This window comes from Protomyctophum parallelum (genome assembly GCF_964188405.1).
Source record: "Protomyctophum parallelum genome assembly, chromosome: 16".
NCBI classification, from domain to species: domain Eukaryota; kingdom Metazoa; phylum Chordata; class Actinopteri; order Myctophiformes; family Myctophidae; genus Protomyctophum; species Protomyctophum parallelum.
In genome coordinates this window covers 6,127,838-6,151,890 of record NC_139711.1, presented here as the reverse complement: position 1 = coordinate 6,151,890, position 24,053 = coordinate 6,127,838, and the positions used below count along the sequence as shown (strand labels likewise).

General features: G+C 42.8%; 1 protein-coding gene across 1 annotated transcript; it reads right to left on the bottom strand.

Annotated features, from left to right (window-relative positions):
- Nucleotides 1-42: 42 nt before the first annotated feature.
- On the bottom strand, nucleotides 43-16,390 carry neil3 (nei-like DNA glycosylase 3; the record flags this gene model as incomplete). The annotated part of the gene is made up of 10 exons (XM_083785321.1): nucleotides 43-305; nucleotides 746-926; nucleotides 1,288-1,681; nucleotides 2,588-2,751; nucleotides 7,416-7,582; nucleotides 8,420-8,494; nucleotides 8,969-9,182; nucleotides 10,843-10,977; nucleotides 13,365-13,453; nucleotides 16,280-16,390. 10 exons carry the CDS (start codon nucleotides 16,388-16,390, stop codon nucleotides 123-125), a joined length of 1,713 nt encoding a protein of 570 aa, XP_083641447.1. The 3' UTR covers nucleotides 43-122.
- Nucleotides 16,391-24,053: the final 7,663 nt, after the last annotated feature.

Genomic DNA, 24,053 nt, shown 5'->3' with positions numbered 1-24,053 from the left:
TCATGACCATAGCGATCAGATCTCATTTGATGGCTAGAGTTAAGTTTAAAACAATTCACTCGTTCTCCATACAGTACCTGCTTGATCCAAATTCAGTGTGTGTAAACCCAAGCATGCGAGAGCTAACAGCCAGGGAGAACGGAGACCCCTGGTCCACTCTCAGCCCACTGGAAGAAGTCACACTGTTTCCCCCTTTTAAAGCTACAGGTGTAGAAGTTGCGTCCATTATTGGGTCCCAGTTTCAACACAGTCCTCATCAGGCAGCGTTTGCCATGCTGGCATGCAGGGAAATGCAAGTCTGCCCACTGTTGACAAGGAAAGCGAAAATGGCTATTATCAGATACATTATTTCATTATTAACCCATTCTGACCTGAGATCAGATTCATACGAGGTTTCCGCCGGACACACACTGGTCCTGATGAACCCATTCTGACCTGAGATCAGATTCTAAAAATGTCAGTCGCTCTTCGATTTTTCAAAAATAGCAGACCTACAAGCTCGTATCGCGCCACTCGGTGGCGCGATATGAGCTTGTAGATCTGCTATTTTTAAATAGCTAAAGCATAACATGATGCTGACACCAAAATGTGTGCCCGGTCAGAATGGGTTAAACAAGAGACATTTTGGGTTGGAACTATGTCTCCCGTTGAGGGATAGTTTTTGTGTTTTTTTTCTTCCTCTAAAGCCACATTATTCCATGAAGATTTGTAGCAGGTTGTATTCCGTTTTTTTTTTTTTTTTTACCTCAAAGAAGTTGCAATTTGTGTCTCTGGGGAGCGAACAGGCATAAAACTGTCGCCCTTTATTCTCGCCCTCTTTATGGACCAGTCTGAGGATGGCCGGCCGACGATGGGAAACACAGCGAGGGATGCTGGAATTGCGACTGGGAGCGCCACCTTCATTCGGTGCAATGATTTGGTGTGATCTAACAAAAATAATTGAAACGGCGTCATTAGTTCGTGACAAATTCAACATATTACACAAGCGTTACTGTCATGCGGTTGTATGTCCGTTAGCAAATGAAAAAAAAAAACATCGCTTCAGCTGTGTTTTTTAAATGTGTGAGGTGGATGATGACCTGAGCACTTTCCTACTGCAGCCATTCATCAATCAGAAACTTCACTAACAATGCTTCTGTACATTAAAAATTCCACAGGCAAGATACTTTTTCCTCCCACTTATCCTTTACTACCCCCCCCCCCCCCCCCCCCCCCTAAGTTGCAAAAAACTTCTCTCATTATAAACTTTTATTCATGGTACAACCAAGCGAGGGATCTACTACTCACCCTGAGTTGGGGGTTCCATTTCTAGCCTTGGGAGAGGGACCGTGATCAATTCTCATTTTCTTGGAAGGGTGACTGTAGGAGGCCAGCGATTCCCCGTTGGACATTTCCAAGCTTTGCTTCTGCCTGCCACCAGAGGCATAATTGGGTCTTGTTGTCCCTTGGCAGCCACTGTATTTATACAAACCACCCTCCTCTGCCGCTGGGGAGCGCGAAACAGAGCTTGCAGGCCCCTTCTGCGTCTCGCCGAAGTCAGAGAAAAGCAGGGTGGTGGTCCCGAACGCCGACCTCCAGTTGACTTTGCGCTCCTCTGGTGGTTTGGCGAAGGCAGTGCAGGGGTATTTAATAAGGTCTGTGGCGAAGGCCAGCGATTCGGAGCTAATGTCTCCTTTAGGGACTGTGGATGAGGGAGCCACAATCGAGACACGTTCAGCAACACACCCCACTTTTGCAATAAGGCGTCGACTTGTCTCGTAAAAATGCAAGTTGTTACGTTTAAACGGTTAGGCCAGGCTTGCCATAAAATTCCTGTCGTAAGCGGCGAACTGCTGTTGTTGTGCCGTAAAATTAAACATGCCACCCTATCTGTTGTGCTGATGATGCACACACACACACACACACACTCATCCAAAATGCTGTAAATGTTGCCTGTATAAAAATACTCTGGAGGCGACACATTTTGATAGTAAATGCAAAATGCTATATTAGAGTCACAAAGGGAGCCCCGTGGCTTAATGGTCAGTGTGCTTTCTGTATTCAACACAGAAAGCAGAGACTGAAGACAAAATATTCCCCCTGACAAATAATAATAATACCTCATATGACACCTACAGTGTGGTTATGATAGTGGCAATACACGATACTGTAATACACACAGACACAACAATATAGTGGTGAAATAGATTGCTTCGTCTAGATTCAAGATTGCAATAAATACAGATCACCATACTCAAACCTTTCTTGCAAGAGTATGGAAGAAGAATGTTAATGTCGTAAAATATTGTCACGCAATTGTTAATCTCAATGATTTTAGGGTGTCTTATTGTACCACTTCATGAATCTAATGAAACAGGAGTTATTGTACCTGAATTAAAATGTTCAAATATTGTCTAAATCAATACTTAACAGGGTAAAGTGGTATTGCAATGTATAATTCTACCCAATTCATTGTGCAGCCCTTGTAATGTAAATGAGTCACTGCGCCACCCTGCTAAACTGCATCTCAATTATTCACCAGTGTACAGTAAATGTCATGGTTCAAGTGCCACTACAGTGTATACAGTACACAGAACATTTGACTTACCCTCAGGTCTAGGAGTGAAGCAGGCGTCGCAAGCCCTGGCCGCCGATTGGTTGATCAGCGTGCAGAGCAGACATGCCCACTCTTTTTCCTCCACCTTTGCCACAAGATCATCGTTTCCTTCTTCGTAGGCCCACCCAATCAGGCTGTTCCTAGCTGGGAGCTTGCTGGGGGGAAAAGGAAAAGGGAAGACGACAAAGATAACAACACTGACAAAGCCATGATAGTCACTAATAACAACCCGAGGAGGAATTCACATAATTCAGTATACCGTGTCAAATCTGTGTTGGGTACACTCTTGTAAAATGGTTTCAAACACCTTAAAAGGGGCTTCCACTTCCAGCACCTGACAGTTTCATCGATTGTTTATTTGATTTGCCCTCAATTTTATATACCGGTAGTTCAAATTGTGATGCAAAGCTCAGGCAAAGCTCTTGATAAACCGGTCTATCTCCGTTTCTACTGGCCACGAAGTGTGGGTCAAGGGCTTTCCGCATTAAACAAAATGCCTCGTTTAAATAGTAGTGTTTTAGGTGGTTCTTTAAAATGTCCACAGAGGCTGCTGCTCTCAGGACCTCGGCTGACCTTAAGTGTCCTGCCCGGGACATAGAGATACAGTTGTAGCGGGTCAGTTAAATATTCTGGTGCTTGACCATGCAGAGTTCTATGTGAGCACCAAGGCCTTGAACCAAACCCTGATAACAACAGGAGGGCAGGACTGGAGTAATGAGACACCTTCGACCTGGACCTGGTTAAATGTCTGTCAGCAGCACTTTGGATCCATTGGAGGTGGTCTACTACATGGATGATTTACTGGGTGGCTGGTATCTCCCTTTTTAGGGATAGGGTGAGAAGAAGTTCAGTCACCTGGGAGAGAAAGTATAGCGACGCTGCTCCTTTACATGGAAAGGAACTAGTTAAGGTTGTTCCGGCATCTAATTTACTACTACGGATGCTTGCTAAGCCATCTCCCTCCCGCTGGGAGACCAAGAGCCAGATATCTCCACGCTGGCTCCAACGCCTTGGAGGCTAGGGAAAGGGAAGTCTGCATCTCTCTGCTGGGACCGTTAGTAGACTCCAGCTAAGCAGAGGAAGATGCACGGATGGAGTCGATCACTAAATCATTAAAATGAACTAGTCAATCAAATAAGACTAAAACTAATCTAGGATAGCACTCAAAGCGCTTGCCGCCAGCAACATTCTGGAATTTTAATTGTACAACTGATTTCTTGTGCATGGTTAAAGGGACAAGTTAAAGGGAGGAAATGTGTATCGTGGTTGGAAACAAATCAGGGAGACAAAAATGCTCACATAATTCTCCTGGTCGTATGGCGAGTAATAGACTTTACAGCCTTACAGTATTCCCGCCGTATTTTGCCAAATGTTTGTGTCTTCATGCTTGTGTGCTTGTTCAATGTAGGGCGTGACAGCTTTATGAATCATAAACCCTAATAACTATGGTTATAAGCCAACATAAAATACTAAGTATTCTATTAATGCACAGTATATTAATCATCAACTGTGCAGCGTAGGGTATCGTAACATCGGAAGGCACACTGATTAAAAAAGATGCACGTCCTCATATGTATGTAGTACACATTATGAAGGCCTGGAGCTGCAGACTTTGTGCAAGGCCTTGCATATCTCCTCGATGGTGCTGCCGCCAAATAACCAATGAATTTTTGGTATTTTCAGATCAGTGGCATTGACCAATGACTCATTGTGCCCATGTGACCAATTAACAAAACCTAGTGATTCCCATGTGTGTAGAAATTATTATTTGCCAGTTATGTTCACACACAAACACACAAGGAATGTATCACTGTGGGATAGATGCATTAGGGGTCATGTCCACAGAGGCAGTTTTTTTTTACCAGCTGAAAACACCAAGGTTCTCACCTATAAATGCTTCTAACCACCCGGTTTGAAAATATCTCAGTTCTCAGCAGGACAAAGACAAACGGCATCCATGAACAAGCGAACGCAAAAGAAATGCTCAGCACCTCTTCACGCTGCTGCGGTTTCTAAAAATGTAGAGCTCCCTTTGCATTTGTAAACAATTCAAAACAGACAGCAGTTCAGGGACGGGGGACGGGGGGGGGGGGGGGGGGAGTTGCTATCAAAGAGGGTGATGCACATGATAAACGGAGGGTCATTAACCCATTCTGGGCGGGAACCCCTTTTGGTGTTAGCATTACGTTATGCTTTAGCTATTGAAAAATAGCAGATCCACAAGCTCGTAGCGCGCCACCGAGTGGCGCGCTACGAGCTTGTAGGTCTGCTATTTTTGAAAAATCGAAGAACGACTGACACATGAAACATAGCTTATTCAGAAAACCGTCAGGATGTAGAAGACATTTTCAGAATCTGATCTCAGGTCAGAAATAATGGGTTAAAATGAAAACGGTTGAGAATTGCATTACACCAGGATTGCGGTGGTAGTCCAAGGGGGATCAGTGATGGGCAGGAGGCTTGTTTGTGAGCCCCCACTGCCATGGGGAAGAAACTGTGATGGTGGCCTGGGCCGTGGCTCAGCGGTCCAGGCACCTTGGCTGGTAATCCAGTCTGGCAGTGTGCCGCGGGTTCGACTCCCGATCCCGACGGCCTTTACTGCACGTCTTCCCCCCCATCTCTCTCCCCATTTCCTGTCAGCCTACCGTCTGTCCCTCCATAAAAAAATATATAAAATAAAAGGCGAAAGCCACACAAAAATACATTTAAGAGAAACTGTGATGGTGTTCCATAGTGGTCGTGAGAGACCCGGTACCTCCTGCCACATGGTGGTTCTGTGATGAGATGGAATCGTTATCTTACTGCGTCTTTGTTGCACTTCCCAGTGCTGGAGCAATCCACATCTAGTCCACTGTGAACCAGATGATGATGATGGATGAACTCAAATGCTGGCCATGTAGAATTGGACCATCATTTTCTGTGGCAGATTGAATTTCTTCAGCAGGAAGAACATCCCCCGTCAAGACCTTCTTGGTGATGGCAGTGATGTCCTCCCACTTTTGTATTAAAATACTCCTTACATTCTCATATAAGATTTTTATAATTCATGCATCCCTGGTTCTATACATTTTCTAAATATTTATGCACATTTTATTATATATACACACACACACACACACACACACACACAAATTGCAGCATTTAACTACCATTTAAATGTATATGGTTATATTCATGTAGAAAACTGAAGAAATGATTATTATAACTAAAGCTAGTGTGTGTATTATTTGTACTGTACATGCTGAGTACAGTAGTGCATCCCGTGGATGCAGAGGTCCTTGTTTTATTTCGTCCCTTAACTATAAACTGCGTTTATAGTTATTTTAATCTCTCTCTCATATATATATAGATAGATAGAGGAGTGGTCTATAGGAGTGGTTGCACCACTCAAAAATAAATACCTAAAGCTGTGCTCTGTAAAGAGATTAACGCATTCTGACCGGGCACCCATTTTGGTGTTGGCATCATGTTATGCTTTAGCTATTGAAAAATAGCAGATCTACAAGCTCGTATCGCGCCACCGAGTGGCGCGATACGAGCTTGTAGGTCTGCTATTTTTGAAAAATCGAAGAGCGACTGACATTTTTAGAATCTGATCTCAGGTCAGAATGGGTTCATCAGACCAGTGTGTGTCCGGCGGAAACCTCGTATGAATCTGATCTCAGGTCAGAATGGGTTAACGCATTGGGAATAAAACAATTGCTAGACAATAAGTACTCAAAAGCTGAAAAAAAGTCAGCAGACGACATGGAGCAGAGGAAGAGCGGCATTGGCTCACCAGAAATAAAAAAAACGGATGGGGGGGGGGCGAGAAAAAGGAAAAACAAAACATCCCTTTCACAGATTGTCTACTCAGCTGTGTGACGCCTTGTAGGGGCTTTGAGCGCTAACGCTTTGCAAAGCTCTTCTCAAACACAGCCCAGCAGGCAGCGAGCTCACACCACGTCTGCCACACACTGCCTCTCTAATATGCACATTCATTTCCACTCATTGCAATTCTCTCACAAAGTTGAGGTGAGAAACGGAGAGCGTGACATCTCTTGCCACATTGTGATAATATTTGCGATAATATTTCCTCCACAAATATGCCTTAAGCCCCGTTTATACTTACCTTGTTGCAGAATGGCATCAGGAACCGAAAATAGCTGAGCTATAAGCGGATTTGCAAATCTTCTATTTTTGGTCCGAGATGCCATTGTACAACCATGACCAAAGTTGACTAGCTGGATTTCTAGAACGCGTTTTGTGTTTCTCCAGACCCAACTTCTCCCCCCTGCACTAGTTATCCATCTTATCTTATCCCTCACATGCTGTAGCTGTGGTGATGATAATATTTCGATTCAAACCCTGCTACAAAAAAAAGAATAATCTATCTCCGTATAGAGGACTGTTGAAGTCCAGTCTCCCAGTCTGTATAACGTGGTCTTTAGATGAGACATGCCACAGGTACAGTATCCAAAATGTACATCCAGCTGCTGCAGCCACACACACACACACACACACACACACACACACAGCTGGCTAATTGATCAGTTCTATTAACCCATTCTGAACGGGCACCCATTTTGGTGTCGGCATCATGTTATGCTTTAGCTATTGAAAAATAGCAGATCTACAAGCTCATATCGCGCCACCGAGTGGCGCGATACGAGCTTGTAGGTCTGCTATTTTTGAAAAATCGAAGAGCGACTGACATTTCTAGAATCTGATCTCAGGTCAGAATGGGTTGATCAGACCAGTGTGTGTCCAGTGGAAACCTCGTATGAATCTGATCTCAGGTCAGAATGGGTTCTGTTGCACCCCTAGTTTCCATGTATACCTGGTGTCATCGTGGCCGGGCTCGTCGGTCTGACAGCGGGAACAGAAGTAGGTCATCCTGCCGTTGTCTCCAAGACGACAGACTGTGACCGTCGCTGAGCAGCGTCCACAACGAGGCCTCCTGTAAACTCTGTACTGTTTGTACAGAGGAGCGCTGGACTTACGGCACTGATGGAGGAGAGAGAAAAACTTTGGTACAGACAAACTATTTGAAAAGCCTCTTCAAACTAAATGTTGCTACCATTTCTTTACTTATTTATTTATTTATTTGACAGGGACAAAGCTCATTAATCAACATGTCAGTTTTCACATCAATGTAAATGGGCCAGAGTTAGCCGAAGCTAAGTTTCATCTGTAGTCCCTGGGCAGGCTCTTAAAAAAATGAATGATAAAAAGAAGGACAAAGTGTAGTGTGCCTGCACACAACACCATGCGTTGATGCCATGTGTGCATATGTGCAAGCACACAACACTACGTCCATACAAAAACACAATACAATACAGATAAAAGAAAGACAAAGTGTAGTGTGCCTGCACACAACACCATGCGTTGATGCCATGTGTGCATATGTGCAAGCACCCAACACTACGTCCATACAAAAACACAATACAATACAGATAAAAGAAAGACAAAGTGTAGTGTGCCTGCACACAACACCATGCGTTGATGCCATGTGTGCATATGTGCAAGCACCCAACACTACGTCCATACAAAATCTTAGGTCAAAACCTTAGGTCTGCCCAATGGCAATCATGAATACAGAAATAGGGCTGCGGCTACAGTAGCTATAGTATTTTCATAATTGATTAATCTCCATTATGTTGAGGATTACCGGTACATGTGATCAATTACGACCATAACTAATAAAGTACAAACGGACAAATGGCTAAAATGAAACTGCCAAAATAATAATAATCAGCATTCATTATATATATATATATATATATATATATATATATATATATATATATATATATATAGTTGAGCTAACAGAAAATGTCCAACCTTATAAAAGAGAAGTGTGAAATCTCTTGTCATCTTCACCAGGTAGCGGACCTGTTCGTCTGTCAGCTGGTCCGCCTGAGTGTGTAATATACAGTTAGAAGGTCAGAATCAGATTTCAGACCGTTCATGCGGTTAACTGGAAAGTCTTCAGTTATAAAATACATTACATTTTTAACGCAAACAATGAAGTACATGAACAAATGAAGATGACGCATGGCATCAATTAAAAAGTGGATAATATAAGTATATGTTTTATAACAGCTCATCTTTTATCTTAGAAGATCACCGATTGCTACTGAAGCATTACTGATGATGCTCGAGTAAAGTCACGTGAAATTAAATGGATTCATGCGACACATGACAAAAGGGAGGGAGCTGCAAAGGCGACGTGTACAGCGCTTTACACAGACATGGACTACAGACTGATGCAGCACATTAGCCACTAGAACAACACGTAGGGGCGTCCTCTACACACAGGGAAAGGAACCTCCTTGTTGTTTCTCTCTGTTCCTCCCAACTAAACGCCATCCATCACCGGCTGGCTTGTACCTTCACGGCTGGGTGGAGGCCGCAGTCCAACAGGGCCTCGTTCTTAATAATGTTCCCCACTCCCGGCAGCACGGACTGGTCGAGGAGGACGTCGCAGAGCATCCTGCCGTGCTGGCGCCTCACGGCCTCCTCGGCGCGGGCGGCGCTGAACTTGGAGGAGCACACGTCCAGACTCTCCATGGCCCTCACCCTCTGCCCACAGTCCTCCGTCAGCCTGCCAGGACGACCACGGCTTTTTAGAACGTGCAGACAGATGCCTGTGATTTATACTCTCAAATCAAAAAGACATATTTCCATTATGGTCTACACGTGTACGTGTGCGCGCGCGTGTGTGTGTGTGTGTGTGTCTGTGCAAATAGGGAACCTGCTGCATTAACCCATTTAGGCCTGATGTCGAAATTTATGAAATGTATTTATTTTTTTCTGAAAAACCTCATGTTTCTATTTCAGTGTTTCTCAATATTTCATGTCAAGAACCCCAAAAACTATATGTATTTGGCCGCCGACCCCCATCTGAAAATATGTCGTTCCAGGGAGGGACGCCCCCAGAAAACGTTCGCTCTGAAAGAATATATATATATTCAAAGATTTGCGCCACATTTCCACGATTTTTCAAAAATAGAAGACCTACAAGCTCGTAGCGCGCCACTCGGTGGCGCGCTATGAGCTTGTAGATCTGCTATTTTTCAATAGCTAAAGCATAACATAATGCTAACACCAAAAGGGGTTCCCGTACAGAATGGGTTAAAACCGTGTGAAAATGTCTGATTATCCTCACTGAGAGCTTAACTGATTCTGGCTATCAAACTGTGCGACTGAACGACAATCTACTTTTAACCCATTCTGAACGGGCACCCATTTTGGTGTCAGCATCATGTTATGCTTTAGCTATTGAAAAATAGCAGATCTACAAGCTCATATCGCGCCACCGAGTGGCGCGATACGAGCTTGTAGGTCTGCTATTTTTGAAAGAATCGAAGAACGACTGACATTTCTACAATCTGATCTCAGGTCAGAATGGGTTCATCAGACCAGTGTGTGTCCAGTGGAAACCTCGTATGAATCTGATCTCAGGTCAGAATGGGTTAATAGAGCGGTCTTTACCTGGCAGAAGACGACACGGGCTGGAAATATCTCCTGCCATTTTCCACATAATGAATTAAATAAGTAAAGGGATAATGTCTGGCCAGCTGGTCATTGATGGGAGATAATAATAATAATAATAATAATAATAATAATAATAATTGAAGCGGAGGTGGCTCATTATCCAGGAATAACACACCACTGAATTAATAAATAATAATAAAGTTGCAGATAGCAATTGATTCCGTGTGACTTGACTCATCACGAAACCAGTAAAGTTGCCAGAGCAACTTTTTTTGTACACGTTTGTAGCCATCTAGCCGTTATATGGCAGCCTCACATTGACAGCCATTGTACCACGCACTGCACGAAGAAGCTTTGGCAAATGACTTTCCCATATTTATTATGCTGCGACATGGAAATAGAGACAGCTGAGAGACAGACAGACAGTGTAACAGAGACAGGCAGCAGGAGGCCGAGAAGGAGACAGTGCAGGAGAGACAGACAGTAAGGAAAGCCGAGACAGACTGTATTTGATTATGATGCAACACGGTGAGAGGGTGCCATCTGCTCTTGTAACCAAACAAGAGATCAGAAAAGCTAAATCTACTGTCAGAAACGCAACGGTTAATAAGGCCCAACAACACTCTCAACGGCATTTTAAAGTCCCAGTCTGATGGTGGGGGGACTCATGGCGTGTTGAGCGATGGAATGAGACCTCACCTCGACCAACCCACTCCACCCTTCATGTGTCATTTCTATAGCCCAGCCCAGACTGGTGGCCCCGTTACCTGATTTCCACAGTGCTGTCAAAGAAGCAGATGACATCGTTAGTCAAGTGGACCACCAGCGCCGGAGGAGAGCTTTTACCATCTTTCCTCTCTGCAGGATTTATACGCATCGATCCATTCATCCCGAAGTGCACTCTGAATCACAGAAACACGTGTAGAGAGATAGAGGGGGGGGAGAGAGGCAGAGACAACTGAGAACTTTATTATACAAAACAGTAACTATAAAAAGGTTTTTAAAAAGGGCGGAAATGGGTGGAAATGGTTTGTTTCTAGCCGCAATTTGAACCTCTAGATGTTTTTAATAATGGGATGAATCTAGAGTTGCAATACCCTCCATTGACTTCCCATTCATCCAATTTGCATCTGCAGATCTGCTTGTATTAAACGACATTAAATTAATTAATGAATGAATGCCTTTACTGCAGACTCAGGGTCCATAGAAAAACATACAAAACACTATATTTACATAGACATCCAATAAAAAACAGTCCAAATGTACATGTTAGACGGGCATTTGTGACAGTTATAAATAAAGGCTTTTAAGCCAATGTCTTCTAAGGCTAGAGTAGTATCTATTACCTTTGACAGGGTTATTTAAACTGACGATGACACTATTCACAGACTCATCCAAGAGACACATAATCTATGCCATCTATATTAAGTTACGGAGAACAGCTTGAAAAGTATTGACTCTTGCAGCCACAAACATTTCACTCGCACTGCACCATCTAGGCATTTTGAGTAAAATTGTCATGGCATCATTATACGCTACTTGAAGTTTCTGAATGCTTTTTTGTAGCTTGACCACAAGTGGCCAGTGTAGAGTGGTGTACAGTAAGCTCTAAATAGTGTAATCTTAACTGCAACTCACCAACATTGCAGCTGTAGGCCAAGCTTGAATTATCCTCTTTCAATCTGCAAAGCTTTTGTTTCATCAAAATCCACCAGACATGTTATGAGATACTTTCTGTCCAAAATATTCCTAGAATATTCCGATCTTCAATGTTTACTAAGTGTGCGTGACCAGCCGTCAAACAAGTCGTGTGGGAGAGCGCTTGTTTTACCTGCGTGAGCACCAGGTGTGCAGTGTGCAGTGCACTCGCAGCAGGTAAAACACCCAAAAAAGGCGCTGACACAGGCGACGCCCCGTCACGCACAGCGTTTTATGAAACAAGCAAAATTAAGAAAACATGGCAGCTCGGAATATACCTCATAACATTTCTATGGTGAATTGTTATGAAACAAAGGCTTTGCAGATTGAAAGAGGATAATTCAAGCTTGGCCTACAGCTGCAATGTTGGTGAGTTTAACGTCGTTTAATACAAGCAGATAGCAGATGCAAATTGGATGACTGGGCAGTCAATGGAGAATAGTGCAACTCTAGATTCATCCTAGCCGCAATTTGCAACACTAGATTTTTTTATAATGAGATGAATCTGTTGACATCCCATTGATCCAAATTGCATTTCCGATCTGCTTGTATTAAACAACGTTAAACTCATCAACATTGCAGCTGTAGGGAAAGCTTGAATTGTCCTCTTTCAAACTGCAAAGCGTTTGTTTAATAAAAATTCACCGTAGACTTATCAGCTACTTTCTGTCATGAAATTCTGTGCAGGTGATTTTTGTAAGTGTTAGAGTTTTGAAGCGCTCGTCGAAGTCACTGAACGGCCTTGCGTACAGGCGCGTAGTGTGGATCGGGGGGACCATTTAAAACAAAGGTGGCGGTCCGGACGGTTAGCTCAACCAGCAGCGTGCTGCGGGTACGACTCCCGAGCCCGGCGGCCTTTGCACGTGTCACTCCCCATCTCTCTCCCCCCCCTTTACTGACTAATTACTCTACCCTATCAATAAAGGCAAAAAACGCCAAAAGAATATCTTAAAAATAAAATAAACAAAGCCGGCTTGCATGCTGTGGTCAGAAATTTGCATGCACAAGGGGCCGGGCTGCCAAAGTAGGCTATGTTGTTTTTTTCTCCCCCTCTCTTCGAAGTTAGACTGGGCCAGCTCTAAACTGACGCCGGTGCTTGCGTACCACTTGTTTCGAATTTGCACACAATGCAGGAAGCAGCAGCACGACCCGTTAATAAAAACGAGTGCTTCCAAACTCCAACATTTAGAAAAAGAAGTAAGAACCACCTGCACGGAATTTCTTGACAGAAAGTTGCTCATAGTCATAAGATGTCTATGGTGAATATATATGAAACAAACGCTTTGCAGGATAATTCAAGCTTGCCCTACAGCTGCAATGTTGGTGAGTTTAACGTTGTTTACTACAAGCAGATCGCATTTGGATGAATGGGCAGTAGAGGGTATTGCAACTCTAGATTCATCCCATTATAAAAAAATCTAGAGTTGCAAATTGCGGCTAGTTTGTTTCCAGATTCCATCTTTTTATAATGTGTGTTCTGTACTGTCTGTTGTGTAAAGCACTGTTTCGCTAACAGTGGTTTGGGAGTCGGGACCCATCTTAACAAGCAGCACCACACTTTACAAAAATACAAGAGAAAGTATTAGGTTACCTTAGAGCTCTGTGGCCAAAGTACATGAACAGCTCCTTTCCTAAGGTTTCAACACCGCTGTACTGAGAACCCACATACATATGGAAGCTCTGTGGAAAGGATCAACACAATGTTGGTCATCTGAGATACTGACAGTGCAACTGGAAGGCTTAGGCAACATGACTTCATTACACTACATAAATAGTGTATGTGTGTACACGCGCGTGTGTGTGTGTGTGTGTGTGTGTGTGACTGACTGACAGTCTGTCTGTCTGTGCTTTTGTCAAGGTTGTCCAGCAGTATTCACTTGTTACTTGCTCAAGCAGAGCGCACAAGTAATAATTTCGCCCGGTCTGTGTGCACCGTGCCAGCCGACCCACCACTTGATGCGTATGCGAATAAAACAGCAAATCTGTGCCTGGTTTGCTGGGACCAGATTACATGGTGTGTATATGTATGACTAGCTCTAAATGATGACGTAAGACATAATATGTCTTACGTGCCAGCACCGTGCCAGCATAAATGACCATATTATGGTCATTTATGCTGGCACGGTTTTTGGCGCAAAGTAACCACAGTATACCGCTAATCAACTTACAACTACATACTCTATATATACTGTAGTATATGTATGTATACATAGATTTAGTATTAATATCACTATAGTCCAAGATGAAATACATTTAAAACAATTGACAATTTACAATAAATAATAAAATAATTATACTGTATAACATATTTTAATTCAGTTTATATACCTTTTTTTCATCACATATCAATGATTTATTTTTCTAAAAACTAAAAAGGGATCTAGAATATTTCTAAATTGATAAAAGTGTATTTCTTATATAGATAGAAACTTGAACCATACTTAATAATACTAGGTGTTTACATGCATAAAGTAGATAGGTACGTAGCAAATAGTTACACCTAATAATTAGACATTTCAAACGTTCCTTCACAGAGATACTGAGATTCCACAGTTTACAGCGGTCGAAAATACTTGCGCGCTCTGCTTGCTAAAAATAAATAAATGTACGTAATGGGGGTCTCCTGCATGAAAGTCCAATATCTTAACCACTAGACCAGGGGTGCCCAAAAGGTAGATCGCGATCTACCAGTAGATAACTGTACAGGTAGATCACAGGACATGTCCCTAAAGAATATTTATTTAATTTAAATATATCTGCCACTTGAGTTAAAGGTGACTTGATTGATTGACAAAAGGGGCCTGTAAGCTCAAACTCAATGCAATATTTTGTTTTCAACAGTGTTGCGGTGCACAAATGTCTGTAGCATTACAAATTAAATTACAAACCCCCCCCTAACTATTATATTTCTCCCCCTCCATTTCCCATTCCAAGTGCATTTGTCCTATATGTAATGCCAGCGCCACTATTCTAAAGCACCCTTAGGTACATATTTAAACAATTTTCAGCAATGGTGGGTAGATCTTGTTGAGCTGATCATTTTGAAAATAGCGATCACGTCATAAAAGTGTGGGCACCCCTGCACTAGACCAAAGGGATATCCCTATGGACTGGGGGAGATATTAGACTTTTGAGGCCATCAGGCAGAGGCTCTGAGCCACTGCTACACATAATTTACAATTTAGGCATTTAGCAGACGCTCTTAATCCAGAGCGATTTACATTAAGCAATAACAAAAGAGCATGGCAATACATCACATACATAAAAAGTAATCATGAAACATGGGTAAGCTAAGAGCGTAACAGTGGAGTATCTATATAATGAAACTATATATATATATATATATATATATATATATATATATATATATATATATATACTATACTATACATATGTACTATAAAGTGCTATGATTACATAAAATGCAATCCAAGTCTATGTCTACATAAAGTGCTATCTAAGTCCTACAGGCCATGATGGATTCTGAAAAGGTGGGTTTTCAGACTACGGCGGAAGATTGGGAGTGATGCTGCAGTTCTGACTGCAATGGAAAGTGCATTCCATAGTTTTGGAGCCAGAAGAGAGAAGTTTGGGACGTGTGGAGCGCTGTCCCTGCATTTTTTGTGAAGGTACTTCCAGCTTCCCTGCATTGGCTGATCTGACATACATTTCAAAACACACAGCTTATTAAAAATGACACACACACACACACTAGGTGTGTGTGTGTGTGTGTGTGTGTGTGTGTGTGTGTGTGTGTGTGTGTGTGTGTGTGTGTGTGTGTGTGTGTGTTTTGATTTGTACTATATGGACACTTGTTTTACATCCAAACTTATGAAATATCAGCTTCTGGTGGAACGTATTATCTGGGATATAACTGTCAACTTATAGTTCTTGTATTTGGAAGTCTGGGCCATGTCCATAAACTTGTGCTCAGGGGTCTGCAATTGGGTGGATTGCAAAAGACAAATGCAAAAAAGCTGGCTAAATACTGTTCTCTCAGCTATTATGGGCAGTCTGTCTTGTCTATGTGGACAAGGCGTTGTTTAATTTATCCCTAGGTGGCTTAACAAGCCCAAAACAAACATCCTGTCTAGTAGTGTCAAGTAATAGTATATCATCAATGTGCTATATATATTTTATTTTCCCTCTGTGTGTTAAGCATGTGCAGCAGTTATATCTGGTTGGACCATATAATGTAACCTAATTCTGATCAGTGTTTGGGTCTATTGTATTGCGCCTCTTGTGCAGATCCAAATAAAGTGTGTGTGTGTGTGTGTGTGTGTGTGTGTGTGTGTGTGTGTGTGTGTGTGTGTGTGTGTGTGTGTGTGTGTGTGTGTGTGTGTGTGTGTGTGTGTGTGTGTGTGTGTGTGTGCGTGCGTGCGTGCGTGCGTGCGTGTGTGTGTGTGTGTGTGTGTGTGTGTGTGTGTCAGTGTGTGTTAGCAATTAGCATTGTTATTTCCATACGAATTAATTAACATTACAAATAGCTTCCAAATAGGCAAATACCTGCTGTGACGTCGATGTCAAAGTGCCTCGGACCTCTTTCAATGTCTGTCCCTGCTGGACCTTTGAACGAATCTTCTCTCCGTTTAACGTGCACCCCGGACCTTCCACCATTTTTTTTAAAGCTTCTAAAAACAATGTTTCTGCCTAAGATGTAAAATCAAATGTAGCAAAGTTAACAAACATGACCCCGCCATTCGTTTCAAGTTCGCGCAGAAGCAATGCTGATTTTGTACGCGGTATTTTATTTTGCCCTGAACCTTAAGGCAGGACTTCCTCGTTAATTTCACATACATTTAGTTTTACTTTGCAGTCGTCTACCAGAAATATTTTTCAAAAGTTCAAACTTCCAACACCACAATAGCTGAGCAATAATAATGTTGAATATCAAAGTGGGTTGGGTTGTAGGCCGCTCTGTTAAGGTGTCTAATATTATTTTGTATAAGGCGAAAAGTTCTCAATGCAATATTTAAGAGTCAGTATCCCATAGCCCGGAGAGACTGCTATGGTGTGATTGACGCCTATATCTCGTTTGTGTCCGAGCATAGGCATGGTAACGCCCCGCCTGCCTCTGATTGGCCTACCGACACTGCCCGTCTTCTGCCCGTCTTGACTGTCTTACCTTAGCTTCAGACAGACAGACAGACAGACAGACAGATAGATACTAGATAGCCTCTATAATGCCGTTAAATTTAGGCAGAATTAGGGCTATGGACCAGAGCTAGATAAATAGATAGATTAGATTTTATTCAGATCTGCTGATTAATGGCCATGCTTGGCTATATATGTTTGATGCATGATGTAAAACTGCAGATAAACACAAGTTGTCGGAGGAGTTATATCTCTAGCTCTCTTTGAAGAGCTCCCACCCAGAAAAACAGGCTGCCTCTCCGCTCCCTGCCACTGCTGCTGAGTGTCCACATAGATGATTACACTGTTGGACAATCTGGGGTGTGAGTCATTCTGGGACAAACTTCGATCTACATCAATAATGGAAACGATGTTTTATCAACCACCACCTGTGCTTAGTTCAGCAGAATTTAACTGATTCGTACATCATCCATCAATAAGTGTGTCTCCTTAAACAAATTAAACAAGACATATTTATTGCAAACTGTGCTTCCAAAAAAGTAAAGTGTACAAAAGTTAAACCATGAATACCACCACTCCACGCAGCTGCTCTCAGATATGTTTAAATCAACATTTAAAGCGCTTAACATCATTAAAGATCAATTTTCTCTTGCAGGCTTCTGTTGAAGTTGCCTCTAAAATATTGTACAACACTTCTCCCTGCTGGACATTTAAGGCTACTTCCCATAGGAGAGCTAACCATACAGACTGATAGACATGATACTCAAAGTGGTTTCTGACTCGGGGACCCCAGTTAAATTAGTTAATCCGTTTAACCACCTCAACCTATACATTTGAAAATACCCGAAATATAAGTTATAATGTGATATGTTTCCGGCCTAGTCTGCTATTAAAATATATAATCTAGGAAAACCTGGCACACAATATTTTCTGATGGGTGACCGGCAAAATACATCTTTTTTGGGGTCCTGCATGAACCACTTATATAGGCTACAACAATTTGGTAGTATATCAGACACATTTTGCAAGTAGCCTATAGTGGTGCTCAAACGTTTTCATGCAAGGACCTCTAAGTTAATGTGTATTTGGCTGCTCCCATCTCAAAAAATGGGGGTATATAATATGGTCTATATAGTATATGGTTCGTGTAATATGGTTCAGGCTATAATTATGTTTTGGCATCCAAAATTTAACACATCAGTCACAATTAAAAATATATTAATAATTGCGACCGACGGTCGCAGTTAACTATGGAATCCTTCATTTCCCGTCAGTGTGTTGGTTGAGTACCATCAGTGTGTTGGTCGGGCACCATATATGGTGCCCAGGTCTCGTGACATCATGTGACATCAATCAGGGATGGAGATGTGCATAAATGCGACCTGCTGTCCAGTTAAGCCCATATATGGAGATCCCTGATGTCATCAATATCGGCCAGCAACTCTACACCTGACCTCAAACCCCCATATATGGATCCTTCCCCATCCACCCTTCCTCTTCGATGTCTCCCTTTCCACTTATACCTGTCCATTCAAATGTCAAACTCTAGACGGGCCTCCACAAACCCTGTATACTCAAGAGAATGTCCCCGCTACCACCCTTAAGATCTCCATATACTGTATGGAGCTCATCTGTTCTGACATTCCATAATTATGTTGATCTGACCTCATTAAACCCTGTACACTCAAGACATGCTTATATGGCCAGTACAGAATTAATTCCATGTTGCGCCAGCGCTCGCCCAGCAGTCTGCCGTCAACGAGACGGATGTGTGCACGCGACCGCTTCTCGCCCTCAGGTGTCTTACTGCAATAGTTATTATTATTTCCCTGTTATTATTATTATTATTATTATTATTATTATTATTTAGTATAGCACTATGACAACAAGCCTACAGTATCGCTTTCAGCACAGCATAACACAATGTAAATTACAAGGTAAAAAATCCAGGAGTCTTTTGTTTCTCTCCACTCCCTGTCAACTAAAATGTAACCTTCAAAGACAACATCAGGTGCATCACTGCATCCTCCTAGGCTAGCTACTTCAATGGGTTCATCACATAGAGTTGGTTTGGTATCATCATAAATCTGGACAAGGAGTAAAGAATCCGTTTTGCTAACGTCCACTTGAGGGCGCTGTGACACCATTCTCCTAGCTCTTATCTCGCCAGGCTGTTACCAAAAGCGTTTCATGCATATTTATAATTCATAATTATTGTATTTGGACATGAGTCATGACATTGACCAAAGTCTGGACACACAGGCACGCACGCACGCACGCGCACACACACACACACCCTCGCACACACACACACACACACACACACACACACACACACACACACACACACACACACACACACACACACACACACACACACGCACACACACACACACACACACACACTTATAGCCTAATTTCTCGGTATGTTAATGTGGATAAAATATCTGCTGTGTATAATTTCTTAGTGGCTTAAACGTTTCTGATACAGTTTCTGAGTCATTAATGAGGACACAGGGCTACTGGGCTCAGTGCCAACTGTTACTGAATGAGGTTGGACATGTTGGGGCAATAGGGCATAGAAGTGGGCGTGGTTTTCTGGGACCACTGAAAAATCGCCCATTATTTTTTTCCCATAGAGATTTACAAATAATATTTATATCAATTCTAGACTTAAAAAAGTCTAGAATCCAGCCATCCAGGATCCTGGTGAATCATGACCATAAAACCTTTTGATTCCTGAAACCTTTGAAGTTTGAATAATTAATAATTATATGATATACTACATTTAATAAATACCCTTTGTTTAGCGCTTTTCATTTTTCTTTCTTCACAGAATCAAAGGTGTTATGGTCATGATTCACCAGGTTCCTTGGATGGCTTGATTATAGGCTTAAAATAATTGATTTCTGTAAATCTCTATGGGAAAAAATAAATTTCAGGGGGCCAGAAAACCATGCCCACTGCTATGCTCTATAGGCCTAGAACATGAATAAGTAGAATAACACATTGACTGTCAGCTTAAACGTAGAGTTTGCTGGAAATATCCTGCTGTAGTCAGGAGCCCAGATGAGCATCCATGCGAGGCCAACAAACAGATGAGAGATGGTTGTAAAAGTGTCAAGATAAGCACATGCATGGAGCCATCAGGTGGAAACCGTGAAACCAGCTGAGACACATTTGTTCCCACTGTGTGGCTTCCAGCACATTTATCTATGTGTGTTACATGATGTGCCGTGTGTGTGTGTGTGTGTGTGTGTGTGTGTGTGTGTGTGTGTGTGTGTGTGTGTGTGTGTGTGTGTGTGTGTGTGTGTGTGTGTGTGTGTGTGTGTGTGTTATCTTTAAGATTCTGGTTTTCTGACCAAAAGTATTACAATTGGAAATAATCCAGTAAAGTAAAAGTATGTACAAATTGTACTTAAGTACATTACTTGAGTAAATTGACTTAGTTACTTTACAACAATGCCTTTTGGGCTCCCTTTGACACAGCTGTAGCTGTTACTGCTAGCGCTAATAGTGTTCAGATCATACATTTATAGCAAAGAGCCTTGATGCCAAGAGATGCCAACTCATGCTGTGTCAACCGCAACTCAATCTGGGTGGGAACCCATCTGCAAAAAATGGAAACAGCGCCCTCTGCAACTAGATAGTGCTGCAGAAGCCTATCGTTGGTAGCCTGGTTAATAAACCAGACCGAATCAGCCGTTGGCAAAAAAAAATTGCCTACCGGCGGATTTTGGTCTGGAGAGGCTCAATTGTACGCCCATTTTCTACACACGAAAACGTGTGCGCCCAATAGGGACACGGTATGCAATATGGGCGGGCTTTGGTACAGTGACGTTCAATGCTTGAGACCTTTGACTGACAGTAGCTCTGACCAATTGCGTCAAAGAGAAAATGTTTCCCTGGAAATTAAATCCAAGCTGAGCCTCCCCAGACTAATATCCCGCGGATCCGTGCGATATTAGTCTGGTTTATTAACCAGGCTATATCGTTGGTGCCATTTTGGTCCGAACATACGTACGACTGTCGTATCACTGTGGCACATTTTCTGCACAAAATATAATTATTTGCTAGTGTGACAGGATGATCTGAATTATAGCCAACTATACGCCACCTGGGGAGTTGCGCCCCAGGAGATATTTACTAAGATATAATACTGAACACCCAGAGCACTTAAATGACACCTCCACACAGATTCGTTATACAATATATAGATATATAGGCAGGCAGAAATGTGTGTAACCAAAAGTACAAAAGGCTTTATTAAATGAATCCTTCAGCAAGTATGCAGTCGTTATAAAATTAACACATTTCATTATTCAACCATTAAACTAGATACAGTCAACAGGGATACAATTACAGGAGACTATAAAGTGCATAAGTACAGAGATCTCACATACAGGCCAGTACTTCACACTAGAAGGTATAGGCTGACAGTATCCTTTCTTTAGATCAGACGGGTTATTGTTGCATCCAAGTTAGCCATACCATAATATAGAATACACCATATATATGTATATTATGGTATAAGGCAATAGAACATAGAATACAATAATGTAGAAGAGAATGAGCCGAATTGAGGAAATCAAATAACAGAGGGTTACAATAAACCAAGCCCTCCAAGCAACCCAGGGAGAGAACTCCTCGTGCCGTGTGATTACTCTCTCACACGGTGATCATAAGTGGGAGGGTGTGAACTTAAGCCAAGGCACGTCACGACAGGCAGTATAATACGGGAGATGATGTTCTGTCCCAATTGTAAACCCCAGCAAAGCAGCAGGTGTGGTGTTGGCCCTAAAAGCACAAATGGCCGTATTAGAATAGTATTCAGCTACTACAGTTCGCCGAGGCTAGAACAGAGAGGCACAATGAAACTTACCGGCTTTAATGAGGCCAACGCATACGTCGTTGTGCTCACTGCGGCGGTGGCCAGGTAAGAGGACAACGGGGTGGCGTGGTGAAGTTTCACCGCACACCGGGCTCCAAAAGGAGTGAGTAGGTAGAGTCAGTAGCCCCGAGGCTAAAGAGACAAGAGTCGGTCAAGTTCAAGAACAACCAACAATAAATGCAGCTGATCGTTTAAACAGCAAGAGGAGGAACGTACCTGCATGGCTGTGCACATCAACAAGCTGTCACCCGATGGGGCAGCTTAGAATTCACCCTTCAGACATGCCGCCTTATAACGCTACCGTGCAAAGCAAAGCAAAGTTCTTTGTTTACCCAGGGAAGTGGACTAAGCCAAGGACTTGTTTACAGCCACACCCTGCTCATAGAACATTTCATGGTAGGGGTTCAATGCCTTGCTCAAGGGCACTTCAGCGGTGGTAATTTTAACGTGCCGGTCCGGGGATGCGAACTGGCGACATTCCGGTATCAAGACCGCTCCGCAAAACGTTCGGCCACCGCTGCCACTAATCAAACCACTAATCAGTGGGAGGAGGGTGGCTGTGATACGAATCCATCCACCAACAGGGGTGGGAGATGGGCCGTGTCATCGCACGTCCATCCTGCAACACTAGCAAATTTGGAGTGTACTCACTGAAGCCTACTGTAGAAGCGGAGCAATTTCCTAGTAGTAATAGGCCTAAAGTCAATACCTGAAAACAACAATCACACACCCAGAGTTACTTGAGCTTGGTATATTTGAAGTAGGCCTATGTTGCAGCGGAGCTGACAAACAACCAACAAGCATACAAAGTAAACTGACTGCTCTCAAGGAACGTAACCCAGGGCTGCCATGTCTCACCCTTTGAGTGTGACAGTCACGCAATGTAACCCTTTACCACGCACCACGCCACACATGCCATTTCACACGCATTATAAATAACAATTTTCTCCGCGGCTCCGCCGCGTAATAACGCGCGCTCATACAAACGGTAAAATAGCCGATCTGCATGCAGCGCTGATAGCAGTAGGAGGGTAAACAGTGGACCAAATCATCGGCAGGGTCCCTGACTGTGACGCATGGCATGGAAATGAGCCATGCGGAGTTTAACATCGCTTCGAAATATTTTTCATGGAAGACAATATAGCCCCCACAAGTTACAACAAGTGAGTAAGTGTCAAAGTGACCTGTGACTATCTCTCTTCTATACTGGTGTGTGGCGTCTCTTGCGAAGTTGCGTGATATGAGGAAGTGGAACGGTGCCAGTAGCCCGTGCACATTATAGGGACAAAGTCGTGTGTGTGTGTGTGTGTGTGTGTGTGTGTGTGTGTGTGTGTGTGAAGTGAAGGGGGAGGGGGAGGGGCTGCATCGCGACTTGTTTCTGTTCAGAGAGAGAGAGAGCCCACAGATGTGTTTGAACTAAGAAAATGTAAAATTGGGCATTTTCCCCACATTCCAGTTTTCTGAATTTTTATTTCACAACATATTCCCCAATTTCCACTGAGATTATGGGGTGAATGAATGTGAATGAATGAATCTCTTTCTGTCATAGTGACATTGTCCTGCATCAGATCATGTCCAAATCAGGTTCTCCAATCTCCAGTAGCCTCTTCAGTTTTTTGAAGATTTTTTGAGTGGTGCAACCACTGACCACTCCCTTACGGAGCTATGTGTGTGGCTGGCTGGGTCTGAGCACTATGTGTGTGGCTTGCTGGCTGGCTGGGTGGGTCTGAGCATACATAGATAGATAGATGATAGATAGATAGATAGATAGATAGATATCTTTTTCATTTCTACTTTAAGCATGAGGAGGCTGTCAGTGCAGGGAGAGCAGCTGGCATGGAGGTGAAGACATCAGTGTTAAGGTTAAATATCAACGTTAAAACGGGCCAAATCGACATTAAAAAGGCAAAAAAAAATGCCGCCGCTGAACGCATTAAGACACTAGAGTCTCACTCTTGACATTTTCGGAAATATGGCAGCCCTGCGTAACCTATTAAGTAAACTATGATTAAAGTAAACCTAACCTTATTCCTACCCTTAACCTCAGTAAAACAGTGCCAAAAGCTAACCCTATTCTTAAACTTAAACCCAGTAAAACTATGTGTAACCTTCTCAGTAATGTCTGTCTGTCTGTCTGTCTGTCTGTCTGTCTGTCTGTCTGTCTGTCAGTCAGACCAAACAGTCAGAGCAAACCGTCTCAAACCTGCCATGTGTGTCTCTGAGCCGGAGGTGTAACCCGTTGAAGGGCAATTCGATCGGACCAACATAGCAAAACTGGCCTTGTCTGAGGTTACC